The sequence below is a fragment of the Falco punctatus genome (genome assembly GCF_963210335.1).
Source record: "Falco punctatus genome assembly, chromosome: 2".
Lineage (NCBI taxonomy): Eukaryota > Metazoa > Chordata > Aves > Falconiformes > Falconidae > Falco > Falco punctatus.
In genome coordinates this window covers 71,548,280-71,570,759 of record NC_137581.1, presented here as the reverse complement: position 1 = coordinate 71,570,759, position 22,480 = coordinate 71,548,280, and the positions used below count along the sequence as shown (strand labels likewise).

Genomic DNA, 22,480 nt, shown 5'->3' with positions numbered 1-22,480 from the left:
TTACAGAAGGAGAAAAACATCTAGCAGGCAGAAACCAACAGAAAAAGCCAGTGTTTGCCTTGAAAGCAGGGAAGCATACATGTTTAATTCTGGTTGTATTTAGTCTTTCATCATAGCATTCTACGTGAATCATTATTTTATTGTTTACTGGGAGAAATGTACATCTCCTTTACAGGAGTACAACCCCTTCAGAACCTGTAGAGTTTTAATGGCATCACAGGACCTGAATCTGGCCCATTACTAGTAAACTGTCTGAGCTCAGTCCAGAATCTGAATCACACAACAGTATTTTAAAATGTGTAGCCTTTCTGCTATAACCCTGTTCTTGAAAATGCTTATTCAGGCAAGGACATGCCATAGGTCTGGTGCAGTAAAGCTATGAATATGCTCTCATCCTGTCTAAGTACAATAGTAACTGTAGCTACATGTAAACTACACACTGTCACTGTTGTGACATCAATATCTTATCCTTTTAATGCTTCCTTTCAGTAAAAGTTGAACATAATCTTTGAATGCAAGAATAAGCATATTTAAAATAAAGTCATGGTAATGCTAACATGTTGTAGAAACTGTCTGAAAGCAGCAGCTGCTTACACCTGGGCTGTAACTTATGCCCTAGTTTTGCCAAGTGTCAGGGTGTCAAAGCAAAACTTTACCCCTGCTTTGTGTCCTCTCTCTTCATCAGCCTGTCTCATGAGCTCTTCCCTGTGCGTCAGTCACACTTGGGTCCTGACACTGGGGCATCAGACTGCCCCTGGGAAACTCCAAAGTCCAGATCACAAAAGCATAGAGGTTTCCCAACTCCTATTTACGATCCTGTCATGCCACTCAAACTACACCCTTGAAGTGGGCTCTTTTCTCACTTTCCCATACTTCTGGGCCTTTACACCACTTTTTGGTGGAACAGTCCATCAGCAGATGGCATCAGGCATCTCCACATGCCACAGAAGTGCAGTTTGTCACTGTCATCGCACCAGTATCAGCAGACCCCATGCACATGTTTTCACATGGCCTTGAGGTCCATGTTTCGGTTTCCAAACACACACTGATGTCTGTGTGCAGTGTGACGTGCACAACTGAATAGGATTGAGATATGTAAATAGCTCTGTGGCTTTAGCCCTGAGTGTGCTTAGGCAAGTCCCACAGCTTCAGGTTTAGTTCAAATTTTCTGTTTTTAACACTATAAATCTTCTAAAATAAACACCTTGAATCTTTCATTAGTGACAATCAATGACAGCAACTAACAAATCAGATCAACATTAAGTAGGCAAATTATGCTTCTAAATATAATTAATACTTTTTTCTAATAAATTAGAAAAATTCTGATTAATCTATTCTGATTAATTCCCATTAAAATTTGAACAATTTATTTGATGAAAGCTTTGTGAAGGAGTTCAAGATCATAAGTAATTTAGGAGCCTACATTCTAACCACACCTAGGCATATCTGGAAAAAAAAAAAAAAGACCTGATGACTATCTTTTTGAGTTGGAGTTTATTTTAGGACTTTCTATGAAATGTTAATGCTAAATGATGAAGAAATGTGGCTTGGTGGTTCTCAAGACAATCAGTTGTAAACGTCTTAGATTGCATCTGAACATGGAGCATTTCCTTCCCTAGGATCAAGGTAAACAATGTGGAAGCATCGTGATGGCATGTTCTGCTATGATGTAGGTGCACACATTCCCTCCATCTCCTATTATTATTTGAAAAATATCAGTGTATGTGGTGCAGGGAGAGAGTCATAATACACTCCATTTTTCATGTCACTGAGCTAAACAAGCCAGTGTTTTATTCAGAAGGTTGTCTCTTCCCTTAGACTTTCATTAGCCCTTCACAACATCTTTTCCAGTTTAAGTTTTTGAGGAAAGGTGCCCAGAACTTTACAGCATATTTTAGGTGAAATTTTAACTGATACCTTGTGCAGTGGCACTGCTACTTCCATCATCCGCTGCATGCTAGGATTACAATATCATCTTCCACATATGCATTTTACTGATAACTCGGTACAACTACCCAAAATACACAGCTTCATCTTCTGTGATTCCTAACAACTGACCAGCTAATTTTAACATTCTTAGTTCCTAGGCACAAGACTTTCCACTTCTGTGTTCCCCAATTTTAAACCATATCATCCTCTTTGACTGAAAGGAGACCTGAACTAAGTAGGAGTAACCGGAGTATGTCCCAAACATATGACGGTTGAAGAAATTCCAGCCTTACAAAAGGCAGGGGCTAATTTCCTAGAACTTCAATATAATTTGCATTTGTCATTGCTGGAAACACCCATATGACATTACGTTTTGTAGTCATTTGAAGACTATTCCCGCAAAGGAAGGTCAATCAAATTTGAAAACACAAATTATATGGAATAAATTCTTGTACTCCAAAAAAGCGATAGTAGCTACTGATATTCTTAAAATCAATTTTAATTAAATTAGCCTTCTAGACTTCATAGCCTCAGGTAAAGGTTTTGAAGCAATAGCTCCAAGCAGTGACTGTTTATATATTTCACATGGATTCTGTATGATCAGCATATTACTTTTTGAAATGGTATTGTTAACCATAAACCAGTAGCTTTTTAAAGCCCCGGTAGGGTGGCTGTGTTACTGAAAATACGAGTTAGTGTGATATGAAGACACTGGATGTTTCTGTCATGTACAGTAGCATGGAACCTGCATGCCTGTACATACAAATGCATGTATAATCTGTGTATCGGGTAGAAAAGACAAATCCTTTATATTTTTATTTAGTTACTATATTATCAGCAATCCATTTACGGACCCATTTGGAGTATTTCTACCATGTCATTTTATTGTAATAATAACACATACATCAATAATTCTAGCGAAGGCCTTTTCTAAGCATAAAATAAAACACTCCACTGGGGAAACAGAGTCTGAATTCCAAGAAAGGCAATGCTTTTATTAGTGTAAATGCATTTGTTACAGTTCGTTGTAAAAGATAACCAATCAACCATGTTTTTCAAATGCATCCATTCCCCTCATTATGACCAGATTTCTAAGAGCTTTTCTCCCAGTTTAGCATCAGATGTTTCAATGTGCTCAGCGTCCAGCAGCTTCTACTCTGAAGGCAAGCTGCTGGATTTGGGACCATGTAGAAAAGCTGACCATATAGAAATGAATTCTTCGTGATATGAACCTGGATAAACGTGAAAGAGATAATGTAAAACCACATTATATACTGAAGTACAAATTGCACATATGTTTAGTTTCTGAGTTTGAGACACCATTTGCTTTTTGTTGTTTTATATAATTAATGATTTAGTAATTCAGTTTCCACTAGTAGCTGGTAAAAGTAATTCTAATTAGAAAAAGATAGAAACTTACAGTCATCACAAAAATAGAAAATCGTGTAGAAGAAGCACCTGTTTGCACAAATACGAACAGAATCAAAATTCACTATAGCACACTAAAATAGATGAATAATTATTTTTAGCTTGTCCACTGCTCTATATTGGCATGCAATGTGGTTTTAGGTACCTCTTTCTCATCTAGCAGAATTTGAACTATTTACAGGTTTTATACCATGCGGAAAATCTGATATTTGGTTATGAGCAGAGCCATTTTGTCTACATACTGTGAAAAAAATCAAGTAATTCAATAGTAAACCAAACATTCTTAAAATTTAAACTGCTAAAAGAATTTATCTGGGGGTTGAATAGATATTTTAAAGCCAAGTATTTCCTCTTTACTGGTGATCATTGCTCTGTGTGTGAGAGGTGATAGCCTAACCAACTTTGCATTTGGTGTGAATAGTGCAACTTCTTGATTTGTTTGAGATTATGTTGCTTGTGCAACAATTATCAAGAGTTCAGCTTTTCCTGATCAAGTCACCCTAGAAACCTATCACTCCCTCTTTCTGCAATGCATTTTGTAGCTCCGGAGAGTCCAGAGACTCTCCAGCATGCTGCCATGCAGAGCAGCAGCCTCAGCATGGACAGGGCAGACAGAGGTCTGCCAGAAATACCCATGTAAAGCTACTGGCAGCTACTCCCTTGCACAGCAGCAAGACCCTGCATGTCAGGCAAATGGCGCTGCCTGCCTGCAGGCTTGCATCGTGGTAGCCAGCTGGGTGGCCGCAATTTGTCCCTGGGCACGGCAGCAAGTCCAAGAGGTGCCCTGTCAACAACTAATCCAAATTCCAGGGCTACATATGTAGGTGAGAGGGGTGGGGAGGCTGCGTGAGGGTCTATGGGATTGGAGGTCCCATTGTGAGGAGACAGGCATAACTGAGCTGAGAAGATCATTCTGCAGGGGATTTATAGTTAAACTTCTGTCTTCTAACGTAGACCAGAAATCTATGTAATCGTTGTGTTGTGTTGTGTTAAAAAGGGTAAATGCACTGCTTTAATTGGGGTTTTAACCAATTTAAAAATCTTTCAACATGTAAAAAACATTCAAATAAAATGTTGCAGTTGGAAAGTAAGGTCAACAATATTACCCTTATCAATCCACATAAATTAGAAAGAACACAGTTCTGACTTTGAGCTCCAAAGTAATTTAAATTTCACATAGGCTAAATATATTTATCATCTGCAAACAATATTTTCACTTGGAATAATCTATCACTTGTGTTTATTTGCTAACTTTACAACTACAAAATAGATATTTTAGCTATCTGATTCATTGCAGTGTCGTTTGCTTCAAAGGCATTTTACCTCTATTTTACAAAAATCTAATTTTTTCATGTTCTTATTCATGCTACGCATATACAAGTATCGAAAGGTAATAATTAGATGCATCTGCTTACATTTGCCAGGAGCAGATGTTAGACAAATTAAAGTGAACATAACTATCACTCAACATCATTAAAGAAGTGACTCTATAATAATTTCTGAACTTTGACAGGCAGTTAAATATTCTACATTGGCATATTTGTGCTATTTGCAAAAATCTCATGTACAAAATCATCTTCACATGCAGTTGAATCAAAAATGATTTTGTAAGTGTTTCAGGTCACAACTTCAACTTCCTTTCCCCCTGGAACGATAAGTTGTCAGCCCCGACAGCAATGCTTATTAACACCACAGGACAACCACATCAGCTCGTGAACAGCACTGCAGAGTCCTAAATGACTTAATAGCAAACTCCAAGAAGATAAGGACATGAGAATGGCATTATGAAGTTAGACCAGAAGTCCGTCTTTCTCAGTATCCAGTTTCCAGCTGTGGGCAATGGTGAAGGCTTAAGAAGACTATAAAAGTTGGATGAGACTGAATTGTGGTATTTCTTTGATATTCTCCCAGCATCAAACTATGAAACTGCTCAGGGGCTTCCCGGGACCTCTGTGTAATTTTTTGTGTCAAACAGTGGGTAAGAACTGCCCAGTTTAAACATGCACATCCATACATGTATGCATGAAAGTAGAGTATCCTTTAGTTTGTTTTGAGACCGACATCTGGTAGTTTCTTTTGCTGCTGTCTGTGTCTTATAAGTGAGAAGCTGTGAAGAGCTGTCGGCCTCCTCCACAACATCATTACAGATATCTGCAATATATCTGTTGCTTCTTTTCCAGGCAGAAAAGTGCTTGCATGTTTAGTCTGTCTTTATATGGGAGATGTGCTGTGCTTCCCATTCCCCTTGCTGCAGTTCCTGGTACCTTGTTATGCTCTTTCCTGTTAGGGACAGGGACGAGAACTGCTTGGCAGTATTTAATATGTAAGTAGGCTGAAATGATGCAGCGCAATGATTTTTCCTTTTTTTTTCTATTTCTTTTCCACACAGTCTTAATGTGCTGTTTGCTTATTTTGACTTTACAGAATATTGAACCGATCTCTTCATAAAACTGCTGATTTTTCCTGAGTGGCCATGGTTAGCTCAGAACCTACCATTTAGTGCATAGTTGGGACTGGGTTTTCCCCATCTGCATTACTTCACATCAGTATTGAATTTTACTTATCACTCAGGCATTCAGAATGCTGCTGTCCTTCTGCACCTCCTCACACTCACAACATTCATTTTTATTATTTGGAGAAATGTAGCAAATATAAACATCATAATGTGCATCCCCTGTCTGTGCCATTTATAAGGAAGGAGGATGAGCAAAATGGAGTCCTGTACAGATCCCCATTCAGGTCTACAAGTGACCTCCCACTGTGGTGAAAACGGACTGCTAGGCTCTGTTTGTTTTTTGTCTTTTACATGGTCATTAATCCATGGCAAGAACTGCTTTCTTGTTCTGCAAGGCTTTCTTTAAGAACATTTGATGATTTATAAGAACTGTTTATGCCTTTAGCAAATTATTGCCTATGTGATTTTGCCTTGCTTTTCTATGTTTATCTTCTTACCTATTTTTTCTCCTTTGGCTGTGACTTCATCTTTTTAGTTCTAATAACATTATTTACCTGAAATTTTAAATATTCTGGGTTTTGTTTGTTTATTATTCAACAGTTATTTTTGATACACAGAAGTTCATATTACGATGACTATGAACAATATTTTCTCCAACTTGGAAATGAGCAGCCTCATTTTTATGCATTTTGCTTTTTGAAATTAAATACTATTTTTATGTCATTTTAGACTTTTCACATTTTTAAAAAGTGATTTCCAAATTCCATCGGGGTTATGGAGCAGCTGTTCTGTCACAGCATTTTGACCTGTGACTTGCACACTGCAAGAGTGTCTTGCCTTGTTTCAGCTTTCACTGAAAGCTCCTCCATGAATCAGTCATTTATGGTGTCATTTAATCTCTGCATCACACCCCAACCTGACATTTACCCAGTCTATGTGGGGGTGATTTAAGTTTCTGATTACTAATTTGTTTTTTTCTTTTTTTCTGTCTTTTAAATCTCTCTTGGCACCTCACTGACACCATTGTCATCCTGATTAGGCAGTGACAACTTATTTCTAATACTTATGTAGGCCGTGTGTCTTAATCCATAGAGATAATGTGTAACATTCAGAACAGTTAACTATCTGATGCAAAGCTTTCTTTAACATACACAAGATCTTTCTTTTGCTTGCCTGCGTAGTTTGTTTTACATTACAGGTTTCCACTGACTGCTTTCCTTCCATCAATATTCTCACTTAAAACTTGAGTATCCTAGTTTCTTCATCTTATTTAAAAAATTCTGGCATTTCAATAGTAGCATGTATGCATTTGATCTGGTTGCTTATTTTTCTGTGCTGTCTTTACTTGGGGTTTTTGGGTGCAGAATGAGCTTAACTTGTGTCCTAAATGGGTTTTACCAGCTTCTGTCTTATTTTTCCCCCAAGGATATAAAGCTTTTGTAATTTCACTCCTCTATAGTTCATTCCCCAAGCCAGATTTTCTTCTGTACCTGTTGGCTTTTCTGTAGTCTTCAATTCAATCTCCTTCTCTGGTAACCTTTCTGGGTTTTAGTTACAGCAGCTTCAACTGAATCATATTTTTGCTATACAGAATTTGTGCAAAGTTTGTCCAGTTCTTCATGAAACTCGACCCTTTGTTCCTACACAGTAGTCTGGAGGACTGATTCTCCAGCCAGCATGTAAAAGCACTGCTGGAGCAAGAGCAGAGGTAGATGATCAAGGGTTTAATTTTTGTATTTGAGGAGGCCATCTGATTATCATAACTGAGATGCTCTGCAGAATACTAATCTCTGGATGAAAGCCATGGTATCTAATGTACCTTACTCACATTCCTTTACTGAGCCACGTTTTGTTCGGCCAAAGGCCTCATGGGGAAAGGTATTTCTTGCCTGTTAAATGCACTTTTCTGCTTCTGAGGTATTTGACAATAGTAGATCAATTAGGTAAATAATTGAGCAGTGGTTATAGGCTGTGCCTGTGGTGGGGAAGACTCTGGTTCTTTAAATAACTGGTCTGCGTCTTTACTTTTGAATTTGAGGAGCGCCTTTGAAATCAGTGGGTCCAGCTAGCACAGATTTATGTGAGTAATTTTGCTGCAGGAGAAGCATTACTTACAGCAGACTAACTGTCTAGTGAGAGAAAAACACTTTCTATAAGGGAGGTATAGAAACTGAGTTTTACATTCTTAATGTTTTCACCACATTTCCAAGGAAATAAAAATATTTGCCTTCTGTTCTTCCAGTTGATACCACACTAGGAGGAATGTTGCAATACACAAGTAGCCCGTCCTACATTCAAATACTTGAAGTGAACACATGGCAGAATGTATTTGCAGTTTTTCATCTTTGCAGGTATCTTGTATTGCAAATACGTGTTGAAGCTGAAAAATAGCCTTGAGGAAAGTATTGTCACTGTACATAGATAATAGAATCATAGAATCACAAAATGGTTTGGGTTGGAAAGTATTTTAAAGATCATCTTTAAAAGTTTAATACAAGTTTTAAAGTTCCACCCCCCCCTGCCATGGGCAGGGACATCTTCCACTAGACCAGGTTGCTCAAAGCCCCGTACAGCCTGGCCTTGAACGCTTGCAGAGATGGGGCATCCACAGCTTCTCTGGGCAGCCTGTTCCAGTGCCTCACCACCCGCACAGTAAAAAATTTCTTCCTAATATCTAAATCTACCCTCTTTCCGTTTAAATCCATTCCCCCTTGTCCCAGCACTACACTTGCTGATAAAGAGTCCCTCCCTGTCTATCCTCGTAGCCCCGCTGTGGATACTGGAAGGCTGCTATAAGGTCTCCCCAGAGCCTTCTCTTCTCCAAGCTGAACAATCACAACTCTCTCAACCTGTCTTCATGGGAGAGGTGCTCCAGCCACGTGACCATCTTTGTGGCCCTCCTCTGGACCCACTTTTGAGTAGGTCCATGTCCTTCTCCTGTTGGGGGCCCCAGAGCTGAACATGGTACTCCAGGTGGGGTCTCACCAGAGCAGAGGAGAGCTGAATCACCTCCATCAATGTGCTGGTCATGCTTTTTTGGATGCAGCCCAGGATGAGGTTGGCTTTCTGGGCTGCGAGTGCACGCACATTGCCGGGTCGTCTTGAGCTTCTCATCCAGCAGTACCCCAAAGTCCTTCTCCTCAGGGCTGCTCTCAATCCACTTGTCACCCAGGCTGTATCCATGTTTGGGATTGCTCTGACCCGGGCACAGGGCTTTACACTTGGCCTTGTTGAACTTCATGAGGTTCACACCTCATGGTATTCATGGAGGGAAAGCAACCAACACATTATCCACTAGAGCATCACTTTTTCTCTAAGTATCCTAAATAGATAAAAACCCTGCGGAGTGCCCACTGTCATCAGAGAACTCTGCTTTTAAAAATCCAGCTATTAAAACTGGAAGTTTAAGATTTGTGACTAAATATGTGTTTCATGTTGGTGGTTTAGACTGTCTTCTTTGCAGCTTCAGGAGTTAGGCAGTGTTGCGGTTTGAAACTCTCCTAATTTTTCTTGATGCAGTGTCACATTTTGATTCCCTGATTCCAAAAGCTATTAGCAGATTTGTGCAGGGTCTTCAGATCATGTGCAGGAGGGGAGATGCTCCCTCAGCAAGACATTTCCCTTTAAAATCGCTCACAACTTATTTTTTTCAAAGGTTACTGGCAGGGCACATGCTCTTTCCCCCTTCTTTCACAAGTCTCTGTACAGAAAGAGGTTTGGGGAGCGGGGGGTTGCCTTTCATGTATGCTTGTAATATTTCCTCTTGGATGCAGTGTTTGGCTTCTTTTACCCATTTATTTATTTTGCGCTTTATCAAGTTTTATGAACATAGCCGTGTCACGAGATGGGTTTATCCTACCCGCAGTAATGAGTTTTTAGTAAATTCATTGTTTTCCTTTTGGCTTAGCTTGCATCCCAATTTTGTTCCTGCAGGATGTAAAGTTGGATATAGCATTACTGATGGTGTGAAAGGGCAAACCAAGGGAAGCTAGCAGCGTAAGAAGTGTGTCTGGAGGGAGCAGGCTGTGCAGGGCAGTGCACTAGTCACCTTTCTGACCATTGGCCATTGTGGAGAAATCTCTTCTGGTTTATTTCCTTACTCAAAAATGAACACATAATATCTTGGTCCAAAATAACTTGATGTTTACATATGAAGAGCCACGGTTGCTGCGGACACAGTGGAGGCTCCCTATGGAGGGCAGCAGGGCAGGGCCTGGTGGGCAGGGCCTGTCCCCCCCCCCCCAGCCCAGGGCAGCTGGGGCACTGGGGCAGCCCCAGCCCCGGGCATCGGGCACCTTCCCTGGGGACAGGGATGGAATGGGACATGGGCCTGTGGGTGGGCTTGGCATGGTGGGGCCCACGGCCAGGCAGGGCAGGGAGGTGGGGAGCTGGAGGCTGGCCCTGCTGTGGTGGTGCCGGGGCTGATGGCCCCGGGTGCTGGCATGGGGTGCTGGGCCTGGGCAGGGTGGGGGGGAGCCCTGGGGTCTGGCAGGGCCAGCAAGGTCTGGGGGTGCCCTCCAGGCCTGGCACACCTACATGGTGCGTGCTGTGATACTGAAAAATGTACAGATCGTGTTTAAGGTTCTGCATTTTAAAAGCATCGGATGGCCAATGTGTTCTCACTCTCTTTCTCAAAGGGCGTTTTGTTCATGGTGTCTGCCTTGAATGGGATTTCCAGTAAGAATATCTGGTGGTTCAGGCAATCACAGACAGCAAGTAGAAATCTGGGTGTCAGCCTTGCTGCTCTAGTGCCAGTGACATTGGCTGGCTCCCAGAGTCAGCAAATTAATAGGTTTGGAGGTGAGAAAATTTTAAAAGTTCTCCCCACAGTGAAGTAAAAATTTATTTTTCTAACCAAAAAGTGTAGATGTGAACAGATTTCTGTTTTCACCCAAGTGCATGTTTCCCTTAGTTCTCTCTTCCTAAATATAGCTTTATTTTATTTGTTGATCTGGAGTTACTAAGAAAATATCATGCAAGTTCTGGAGTGCCTTTAGGAAGGTCTTCTTACAATTCTATGATGACAAAAAGACTGTAGACTTTCCAGTCTGAAATACAGGTTTGCCAAAAATTGTTTTGGATTGTTTTCATGTTCAGTCATAGTAAATAAGAGAGGGATGGACCTATATATTTATGGTCACAGTATTTAGAGGATATCTCTGTATGCTCAGCTATGGAGTCTGTGTCTCCATAACTGCTGCCCTGGAACACCTTGCAGATACTAAAAGAATTATGTATGAGATAGTCTTAAGAAATGGGAAGACCTGAACAAACATGACAAATAATAACAACTTACAGGGACTTCTCTTAAGTTTTGTTTTTCCTTCCAGATATTTACTGATAACTCAACTAATGCCAAAGAGAGATACAAGTTGATAGGTTTATGGAAAGATCAAAGTAGAAGTCTGAGAAGTCTTTCATTCTCTACAATGGGTACCTGGTAGATCCCAAATTTTTGGCCTCTGTTCATATCTCACCACTAAAAAACCCAACCCATAAAGTTTCTAGGACAGTAGATTGTTCCTCCAGCTTATTGGTGGTACATCCTGCTACTGTGTAGGAGGCACAATCCATTAGTTGTCAGTTCCCATCTCTCTAAGGTCCACTGCCTAAACCGTGGGAACCAGCTGACAGCTGATAAAGGTCATTTTTTTCCTTCCCTGTAGGTTGCTATCAGGATTTCAATTAGTGCAATTAAATGTACCTGTTTTCTTGAGGTCCTGTCAGCTCTAAAATAAATAAATTTGTGCTTCATGAAGCAAGTTCAATGCCTCACTGAGCCTAGCATTATTTTTCTTTCTTATAAGTCTTTTTTTGTTTTTTTTTTGTTTGTTTGTTTTTTTTTTTAGGATATTTGGTGGGGTTTTTTCTGACTTTATCTCTTTTAGAGTTTCCAGGTATATAATCTAAACATTGGATATTTCTATTTCTATTCCTCTTTTTTAGGAGGGCTCCATCAACCACTGAATTTTGTGTTCTTCTGTCCATCTTCAAGTGGATTTTGATTGCAATTTGCTGCAATCTTTGGACAGTTCTTCAGGGGTGTAGTGAAAGACTGTATTTCTTTTAGCTAGCTTTCTGCCACCTGATCAGAGAGTGTGATAACCCTCGATGTGTAAAGGTGCACATTAGTTTTTCTTTGATTAGTCTTTTGGGAATAGACACTCCTGATTACTGAGAAGCCTATGGTGTTGTAATACCTGTGATAGTCTGAATCAGAGAAGGAATTTTTAAGTATTCCCCCCCTACTCCCTTCTATCAGGGATTAAATGGCACAGACTGACTTCTTATTCTTCTGACTTATGTCCCTAACCTGAAATATTTGCAGGAGCTTTGTTCCTTCTTTCTCTGTGTTCATGAGACACCAAAGCTCAGCCCAAGCACTTGCTTCCTTGTCAGCTGGTGTCCTCTGATGTTCAGATGAGATAACACCCCAGGAGCAGGAAGGCATCCCTGTCAGTTTGTTGTGGGTGGAGGAACACAGAAAGAGAAAAGCCAATATTCAGCTTTTGAAGAGCAAGCTCCCGTGGCCATGGCAGGAAGGTGCCACGGGGCAGTGCCCACCAAGGGTGCCCAGCTGTTCCCTTCATTCCTGTTGAGAAGCTTCTCTTCTGTTGCAGTGACCACTGCCTGTCTCCGAAAAGCTGGGGAGAAGCTGCTTTGGCTGGTTGCTATGTCAACCATGCTCACTTTGCCTGCAGAAAACTGAACACTGGTTGGTATGGCAACCCTCCTCAGAGCACCCACAGATGCTCAGTGGGGGACAGGCTCTTTGGACAAGGCAGTGTGGTTGCAGTGGAGATGGGGAAACTTGTGCCAAAGGGTATGAGAGGACAGGAAAGACCCATGCAATCATACATTTATTTGGAAAACTGTTTTGTAGCATCAAGTGGGTTCTTGGAGGCTGACTATTTCCTTAGAACTATTTATAACACCGTCCTTGTGTGTTTCATGGAAGACGAAAAAATCATGGTAATTTGGTACAAAGAATACTGAGACAACATGGATCTATGGAGGGTCACACTGAAACCAGTGTAATTGAGCTGCTTTAGCACTGCATTTTCTTAACAGAAGAATATTTTAGCCACATGCTTGGGAAAATATGTGCCATGTTCTCAAACTGTCACAGTTGTAGGGGTTTTGAATGGTGTCAGAGAGAAGCCTGAGTCAGGATCTTATAGGTGGGATGAATCTTTACTATAACATCAGGTAGATCAAGAAAGGTTAGAGAAAGGTGCTTTGGTGGAGTAGAGTGGATGTGTTGTGTCTGTGTGCATGCGCACGTCTCCTTCACTAAGGCTGCTCATGAACTACGTCTAACACCAGAGAGGTTTTGGTCAGGCCGTTTTCTTGTGAAAAACTTTGCAGGACAATAGGCTTTGGTGATTTTCTCCATTTGCTGACAATTAAATAAGTAATAGTATGGTTTAGACATTGGGCAAATCAAAAATTCAACAGGTAAAATATAATGTACATTTTTTCTTTCATATGAAAGTCACTGAAGTTTTTGAAAATTTTGAATAAAAAATGTTTAAGTGATCATCTTGCACAACTGAACAGTATTGCTAGTAAATTCTGTCTTCCTAAGGTGAGCCTTTCTGAACACATCTATTAAATTAGCTATGTGAATTAATGAGTGCATTAATCTGTTTCTCGGGTCTTTTCTGTGTATGGTAGGGGGACAAATTTACAGTTTTTCTGTCAAAGCATAGGATTCTTGAGTTTGGCCTTGCAACTCTCTTTGGGCTTATTGGGAAGAATGTAACTCAATCATCGATGCTTCAGAAATAACCCCTTATACTATAGCCATATCTAATTTTTGAAATTGTGTGGAAGGTGAGGGAAAGGACCTTGAAGATATACAGACAAAGGCATGTATCTTCAGTACATCTTTTTATCCACTGAATGAGTATTTACTTTATTAACTCATAAAAAATAAATAATCCAAAAGCTGGTGGTAATAATCACATTTGTCTGTTGGTTGAGAAAACAAGAATGTAAATTTACATCCAAATGCAAATCTAAAACAGAAGTCTGTGTTTCAAGTAGATGCAAGACTGTCTTCCCAAGCAGTGGAATAGTTCTTTTTGCATATTTTTTCCAATATTTCCAGCAATTTTCAATATATTTATTTATTGGACATATATTTTTTTTTGCTTAACTGCCATATTAACAGTATTCCATCATAATTATTGTCATGTTCTATCTAGCAGTCATTTTGAAGAATCAAAACATCTTTACAGATAATGGAAAACTTTAACATCCTTGATATATAACACAGTAAGACTGTAAACAATGATAGTTACTTTTACAGCATTATTGCTCCTGTAATATTGTTTATTTTGATAGTCAAACTGTATTTTTAAATTTTTCTTTTCCTTTTATTGAGTGCAGGAGAGAAAAGCTAAAGATAACATAAATAAAGCTATAGAAAACAAATTATTGTTTGTTTTTAGTATTACAGGATATTAATATTTATTGTTCATTAGTCCTATAGTCAGTGTATTAGGTACTGTACAGTAGCATACTATAGTACATTCTTCCTGTCTGGAGTGGATTTGTAGTTACATCATAGTTGTACTTCCTACATGGTATGTTTAGTCTGTGGAGAGACAAATATCTTAGCTTTAATTAGCTTAAAAATGTCATTGTTAGCATATACAGTATTTGTGAGTCTCTATAATTCTTGCTTAAGATGTTTTGAAATCACAGATAATACACAGGAAGAACACAGATGCATTATATTCTATTGAAGTTGTGGTGTGAGGCTCTTTACCACTGTATCTAAATTCCTTCCCAAGTATTATATATTATTTGAGGTTGGGTTTTTGGGGTTTCTCCCTCCTTCTCCCAGGGCAAACTATGTTGAAAAAGTACCAGCACACCTTTCTGTGTGCCTTTCCTATACATTAATGGCATTGTTCAGTGCTAGAAAGTCAAGGATGCTTGTCACCGTTCTTTATCCTTGTAAGATGTTCCATGGTCTTTGAATACACAAAAGAAAGCTTATGTTGCCTGCGCAGCCCAGCTATTCCCATTTTGAGGACATTTCTCTTGTACTTCAGAAGCACCATGTTTGTCCTGTCAGGGCTTTGAGTGCTTTTTGTTACTGAGCTTGACCTGAAGTGTCTATTACTGTGAGGAACTGGGGAGGGAAAGGAGGACCTTCAATGTGGCATGGTATTGTAAAGGAATAAAAAAATGTGATTATGGAGGTCTTTGCTGCTGAGAAAATTGTCTGCTGCTCTGTGCAGTTGTTAGAATTTCTAAAAGCTGGCAGATCTGTGTCATCTTTGACACAGAATAGCACCCTAATACAGTAGTTGTAGTGGGATTAATTTCTTCTGGATTTAGACATATACCCTCTTAACCTCTGTATCACAGCTAGTCATCATAAGCTCCCTTGGAGCAGGGTAGCCTTTAATAAACTTTGTCGACCGCTTACCTAGGGGTAAAAGTTCATTTTCTCATTTTACCTGACAAAAAATACCTAATACATTTTTTCCAGTCCACACTCAAACCATTTTTGCATTTTTCTCTGGAGTATAGAAAAAGGGAAAACTTCCTTTATGGGTACAAAGCCTAGCAAATTATGTAATCAAAGAGTGAGAGCTGACATCCTTATGGGTTTTAATAAGCTTAACTTCTTCTGGTGGTGACTCTGGTAGAGCCACTGTAAGGAGCTGGCCTTTCCTCACTCCTTGCGCAACCAAGCAGTTTCAGTGTGGTTCTAATATGAGTTTGCTGCTGCTGGTTGCTTTGAGGTGATTGGGGAAAAAAGTGATGGCGAACAAGCGTGGTTTATATTAATTCTTTCTATCCCATCATCTTCAGTGCAGGTGAGACTGGCAAAGCACAAATGTACAGTGTTCCTTCAGGGTGTGTGGTAGCACACACGCTTTCTTGGGCACTCCGTTTCTGCCCTTTCTGTTGTTCAGAGTGGGGTTGGGCATACGTGTTAGTGTAGCTGGGTAGTATATTGCCATTGCAGATGCTGCTGCTTGTGCATTTTCCTTAGTAGATACCAAGCAAAGAACTGAGAATGAGCTGATATTTTGCATAAAATAATGTACTTTTTTTAAAAAAAAAACCTTTTTGTGGTATCATTGGTTTCAATACATGCAAATATAGACATATACATTAGCAGACATATAGATGTGTGTGTGTGGGTATTTAAAGTTAAGAGGAAATAAGAAGGTTAATTGGGAAAGCACTAATGAAATTGTACCTTAGAGGATGTATTTTTGAAGTTTGTCTTTCAGTCAAGACACTGAAAGTTCTTGATAATTTGCTGGATGTTTCTGTGTGTAATTTGTAAACTTTTTTTCACTGTTGTTCCCTGCCGTAGTAAATTTTATTATTTAAAAGTAAAATGACAATTACTGCTTGTATTGTTACATATGTTTTATCTAGCTAGTTAATTACTCCATTTATTAGCTGTTAATGTGTTTTATCTCAAACCAAAGGAAGAAGGAGGCTAGCCTAAAGCTCTCTTCTGTTCAAATGTACTGCTTCTCTTACATTTTGGTGCTTGCTGGTTCACTTCTTTCAATGCTGTGCAGTGTCACCCCATTTCTTTATTTCTGTTTTGCATTATTTTGTGTATATACTGCACATTTATACATAGTGAGCTTTTGGTTTACTGCTCTTGTGTCCACAGCAATTATAATCCCTAGTTTCTTGACATGGGTCTGCAAACTATTATAGAAGCCAAGCACAAATTTTGAACATTAATAGAAACAAGCTTTGATTAAGATGAAACAGAGCCAGTAGAGGATATTTGTTCTAATGCATCAGTGTTAGAAAATTGCGGAGAACATGACAAGAGATGTGGTCTTCCTGATGTGCTAATGGGAGTGAGGCAAGTGCAACCTGTGTAGTATGTACCTCGTTCACTGATGAGCAGGGACTGTTAGTCCCACCAAAGAAAGCCGCTGACAAAAAGGTCGGAGCACATTCTCCTGAGCAGTCATGTTGGATTTGAGTTTTGAGGACTGAGCTTCCTTCCAGGCAGTTCCACATGGGCTCCTTTTTCCTATCACTGGGACCTTTTGTTTTCAGAGGTCTCCTATTAGTTTCCTAAAATGGGAACAGCTTGTCCTTGATATCTCTAATGATTTATTTTTCTAAGCAATTAAACTTGATTTCTTAAAGCTATAGCAGCTTCCTCATTAAAGAGAATGAATCACTGCATAAAAAATGCAAAGGCCTTGAGTGTGAAAGGTTTGCTCAAGTTTCATTTGATTTCAAGTAAAGGCTGTAGGGCTTGAGGAAAGCAGGGCAGGATCAGTGCCTGAAATTGGGTTGTCTCCACATGAAACCTATTACAAGAATAGACCATTCCCAACAGCCATACTTAGAGAGCCTGAGCATCCTTTTCCCAAACAAGCAGCCAGCCTGAGGGGTTTTGCATCACCAGCTTGTAGAACCAGATGCAAATGCAGGTATCCTGTGGTTTGTACACCTGCTGCTAAATATTTAAATGTGTATGGAGATCACATAAATTTCTTAGTGTTTTGTGAAGATTTTCATGAGAAGTTTTATCATTTAGAGCACTTCTGTAATTTGAAAATCAGAGTTTTCATGGCCTGTACTTACCGTCCCATTTTTTTCATTGTTAAATACAGCAGTATTATCATACCAAAAAAAATTTCCTTAATTGTAAATGTTCATTTCCATATATAAGAAAGTTTTATTTTCAGATGTTCACCTTTTTTATTTCATACATAAAAATAGGCTTTCTAAAAACAAAAATGTCCTTCCCAACCTTGAAAGTTATGAGGGAAAGAAAAGACTAAGGTTTTTCTTTTCTAACTGGACATCTTGCATTTCATGTGTTGGTTTTTTGTTTGTTTGTTTGTTAAATTTTGCTGACATTTATCTTTAAAATGTTCCCAGACATTTTTTGTTTGTTTTTTATAACATCATGAAGCTAAAGAATGAGGTCTATTGTGAAAGACTTTGAAAGCGTTTCAATATAGTGTTATTACGACATGATGAAGTCATGTTAGCAAATTCTGAGATTAAAGAATTTTAAAATGGATGTTTTAGGCTTCTGTATCTACTTTTAGGCTTTTATGTTAGTGATCACAGCTCATAGCAGTCATCATGAATCTTAATTGACAAAATCATGGAAACCAAACATTGACTTTAGTGGGACTTTACTATCATTTACAGTTCTAAGTACCAATGTAGCTGGTTGGTGAGAAAACCTTTATGTCACTGAAAGATACAGTCTCACACAAAGGCACATGTATAAACAATATCTTTGCAGCTTATTTTTGAGACAGAAATTTGCATACTGCTTCAAAGTAGTTTTAATGTTTTTCCATTATCTATAATTTTTAAAAATAGGGAAGATGGCAGTATTTCCCTATTATCTCATTTATAATCCCACAAAAGTTATAATTTCAAGTAGTTTTCAGGGGAATTACATGAAAGAAAATGAGGAGCAGGACAAAAGGTACCAATACTAGCGGAATTTCTTAAGAATTTAGATGTTCCCTTACACTGGAGTGATACGTGAATTATTAAGTAAAAATGTCTAGGTGAACCTGCTTCTGCATGGGGTTGAACTAGATGGCTTCCAGAGGTCCCTCCCAACCCTGTCCATTCTGTGATTAGAATTATTTAATAGGTGATAGGAATATTTAATGTTTTTATTAAGCATTTATTTTCAGAAACATATATACAGTTAAATCAAACCAACAGCAAAATAAGCCAGGAACAGGGGAAAAAAAATTGTTCTAGTTAAACCAAATATGATTGACTGTTGTGCTTCTCTTTCTTTCCTTGCCAGGATTACACTTTGACTATGTATTTTCAACAGTACTGGAGAGATAAGAGGCTGGCTTATGCTGGCATACCTCTCAACCTCACGCTTGACAACCGCGTGGCAGATCAACTCTGGGTGCCTGACACTTACTTCTTAAATGACAAGAAATCATTTGTGCATGGCGTTACCGTGAAGAATCGAATGATTCGCCTTCACCCGGATGGAACGGTGCTTTACGGCCTCAGGTCTGTACTGCCATGATGAAGATTTCATCACTGTTGTTATGTATTGTTGATATTAGCTTCCTGGTACAAGGTTATTACAAACATTGGGTAGCGTATTATGTAACTTTCCCTGTAACTCTGAAAGATGCCTGTAGAAAACAAATGACACACTGGATGTTTCTTAATTTTGCCAGAAGCGCCTTCAGTCAGGTTTTATCTGTTTCTGGAGAGTCACCATATCTGGAAAGCCCACTGGCTACAGGAAGCAGAAAGGCAGCATTAACTGTAAACCTGAAAATTTTGTCCAGAATACAGGCGGTAAGATTGAATGTGGATGCTTATGTTGTCTCTTGATGTGTCTGTAGTTAATAAAGGAAAAGCTGCAAGCAGCCCTGGTTGAATGGAGTCAGCCACAGTTAAGACCACGACTGTGGGTACCTTCAGTGATTTCTACAAGCATGAATCAGCACTGCAATGTGTTGTATTTCAAACCAGAGGTACAAAGTGATCTTACATTATCCTACTTTCTACCTATTTTAGGCTTGACCTGTGTTTTCTATGCTTTCTGTCATAGCTTTTATGGTTATGAATGCTGAAAAATCCTTCCCTTAAACTTAACTACACCAGCAAAACTCTTAATGGAAGACTGTAGTATCAAAAAGTTGCTTCCTTTGGACGGGTTACTCCATTTGCTCCAGTGGTTTAAACTGTACCAGTAAAACAAGTCTTTGTCAGTGGAAGCTCCATTTCAAAAAATACAACTTTCTTGTATTTTTAAGCATAGATGGTACTCAAAGCTGCTGCACATAGGTGGTGCAGGGTAAAGAGTCCCCAGTATAAAAATGGATGAGATCTGAAAGGCGATGCAGGTGGATTATGTGTCTAGTATCATTATTCTACCTGCTCTTATTTTTTATCAACAGTTAACTTTTTGCTTGATTTGGGTCTTGTCCCCTCACCTCTTTAACTCTTATTACATATCATATATGGGCTATAATTGGATGAACCCTTCTAGACAAAATAAAAATAGACTCAGCCTAATATGAAACTTTACAGGAGTTTAGGGTGTTCAGGAAATATTGTCTCATAATTAACTGTTTTTAGCAAAAAGAGGCTTTCATCTCGCATGTTATTGACCGAGTATGGAACACTTCAGGTTTACTGTTCTTTCCACAATTACTTAAATTTCAAAATATGATGCATAATATTTTTGTTTCCTTTATCTCAAGAACCATCCCCACCACCAATGTAATAAAAAAAGTGATGGAGGTTAGAACTCTTGTGATCGTAATAATGTATAAAAGTCTTCCTGTTACTCTCAAAACATTTTGAATCATTCAGGTGAGGAATATCTGTCATAAAATAGTGTATCTGAGTAAGTTAGCTTCCTCTTCTGCAAAATGTAGATGTCCACAAGCAGATTACATTTCACTTGATAATATTTGCTTAGCAGTGGCTCATGTGTGCCATACTTCTTTCCATTCCCTTTCCTCTAAAAGTATGCAGTATCCAGGGTCATATATCCATGCTGTGAAGCAGCTGAGTTACTTAATGAAAAATGACTGCCTGAAATTAAATCTTGGCGAGATATAGGTCATTGTGATTGGAAGGAAGAAAATATCTGAGCCTTAGCCCCATTGATTTTAGACTTGCGCTTTTTGCAAAGCAGTTCCTCAAAAAATAAATAGCAAAAGTGGTCCCGAGGCTGCGCTGGCTCTATATTGTCTTTGGAACAATGTAGAATTTATCAGTTTTGAAAGACTTGACCTTCAGTTATCCAAGATTTCTCTCTACTTTAGAGAAAGCTGTTTGCTACTACAAGCAAAAATCTATGAGAGTTGGGGAATGGGACAGTAGCTTTTTGAAGTTCAACCCATTTCTGGGGAATTTTTTTCTTTGGGCACGACAGTGACTTTGTTCCACTTTGTTCAGAACAATATACGATACATATTACGATACATTTTTTTTTTTCTTAAAATACAAAAAAGGAAATAACGTCATTATAGACTGCAGATCAAAAATAGTCTTTCCAACTGCTTGTGTGTTTGCCATATATAGACCTCTTGTTCTCAGGCAGTACAATGCTAAATGTTATAAATAAATAGAGTGAAGGAATATATGTACTTCATGTGAAAGGAATCATGTAGTTATCACCCATATATAAAACGTGATGGATGTTTGCAAGGTAAAAAGGTTAGTGTCTGTGATCATTCAGACAAGGCAACTGCACTTAATGGTGTTCTTTTCTTGTTGGATGTATTTTTGTATCAAGATGAAAAGAGGATCAGATTAGCCATCAGGATTGTGGTGTAGTCACATAAGAAGTATTTGTATTGCTTAGACTGATTTATATTGTAAACGTTATATCTTTTTGTTTGTGCAGCATCTCCCAGTGCATCACAGGTGGGGTTCTATATGATATAGCAATACAAAGGCAGTCAGTCCAGTAATAAAGAAGCAGAGAAGGATAAGAGAATCTATAACCAGAGGAAAGATAACTGGAGTAGGGAATTTTAATCAATTAAAAATATTTCCTTTGTGTATTGCTTTCACCCAAAATGTATCCATATCTGTGTACTACTTTATCTGTGTCTGGCTCATAATTGTTTCTCTGTCACTGCTGTGATGATGAGTTCTTGAAACCTTGTTGTCCTGCTGTGCCAGCCAGCATCCCTTCCCATAAAAAATAAACCTGCTCTTCTTGGGAGTGTGCACAAGCCTGAGCAATGAACATTTGCTTTGGTGAGCATTTGTGCAAGTTAAATTTAATTGCTTGAACATTCATCCAGGAAGGACCCCTGAGCACTCAGCTTACTTCAGTTGAATGGGGTGAATATATTTCTATCTATAGCTATCTGTATCTTGTTTTCTAGTGGATAGTTATGAAATTAAAAACATACATTTTGCTGTAGTGTAAAAAAGTTGCTTGAGCAAGAATGTGCAGTTTCTGGTACTGGAATTTGTGACAGAAGTACTATGGTACATGAACAGGCCAAAATAAAAATACATTCCTTAAAAAGTTGTAAGGCAATTAATATGTTGAATGCAAGTTTGCCAGCTGCGTAATTTTTAATAATTCTGTCAAATTAATAATTTATAAGTGCACGTGTTCTCTATGGCTGGCATTTAAAGCTAGTTATACAACATAATAGTTAAGATTCTGGTACCACACTCCCTCTTGTATCAGCTTAGCTCATGTGGATTCTGCTGCAGGATATTAAATGAGACCTGGATCAGTACAGAGGAATGTCCTAAAGCATGGGATAGAAACCTCACAGCAGCAATGCTGAAGTGTGCCTGCTTGTTTTACTTCGAGCACAGTTATCAGTTGATTCAGGAGCAAGATCATTTGATTGCACAATCAGTATGGCTTTGTAAAGCTGGTCACTGCTAGGACCTTCATCAATGATCACAGATTTAAGACTGTTTTCCTGGAAGACCCTGTGCTAGTCCTAGTTTTATATACTTAGCTAGAGCTGCTAGTGGTTGTCATACTGAGGAAACGTTCATCTCCATAATTAATAGCCCTGTGTCTAGCAGCTTGCCTTGAGGGCCCAGAAGGGCATTTGTAGATGTTGATTGCAGAGATGTCCCCCTAAACTGCAGTGCAGCTGAGGAATTGCTGTTTCTAAACTATCCCAGCCCACTGGGACATGTGTTAACAGAGGA

At 38.9% G+C, this 22,480-nt stretch overlaps 1 protein-coding gene across 5 annotated transcripts in view; it reads left to right on the top strand.

Annotated features, from left to right (window-relative positions):
- GABRB3 (gamma-aminobutyric acid type A receptor subunit beta3) overlaps window positions 1-22,480 on the top strand; it is a 217,590-nt gene that overhangs the window by 150,079 nt on the left and 45,031 nt on the right. For all 5 annotated transcript variants that reach the window (XM_080377381.1, XM_080377380.1, XM_080377379.1 and 2 more), the window contains one exon: window positions 18,612-18,832. In XM_080377381.1, coding sequence (XP_080233507.1) covers window positions 18,612-18,832 — 221 coding nt within the window. The remainder of the gene's footprint in view (window positions 1-18,611; window positions 18,833-22,480) is intronic.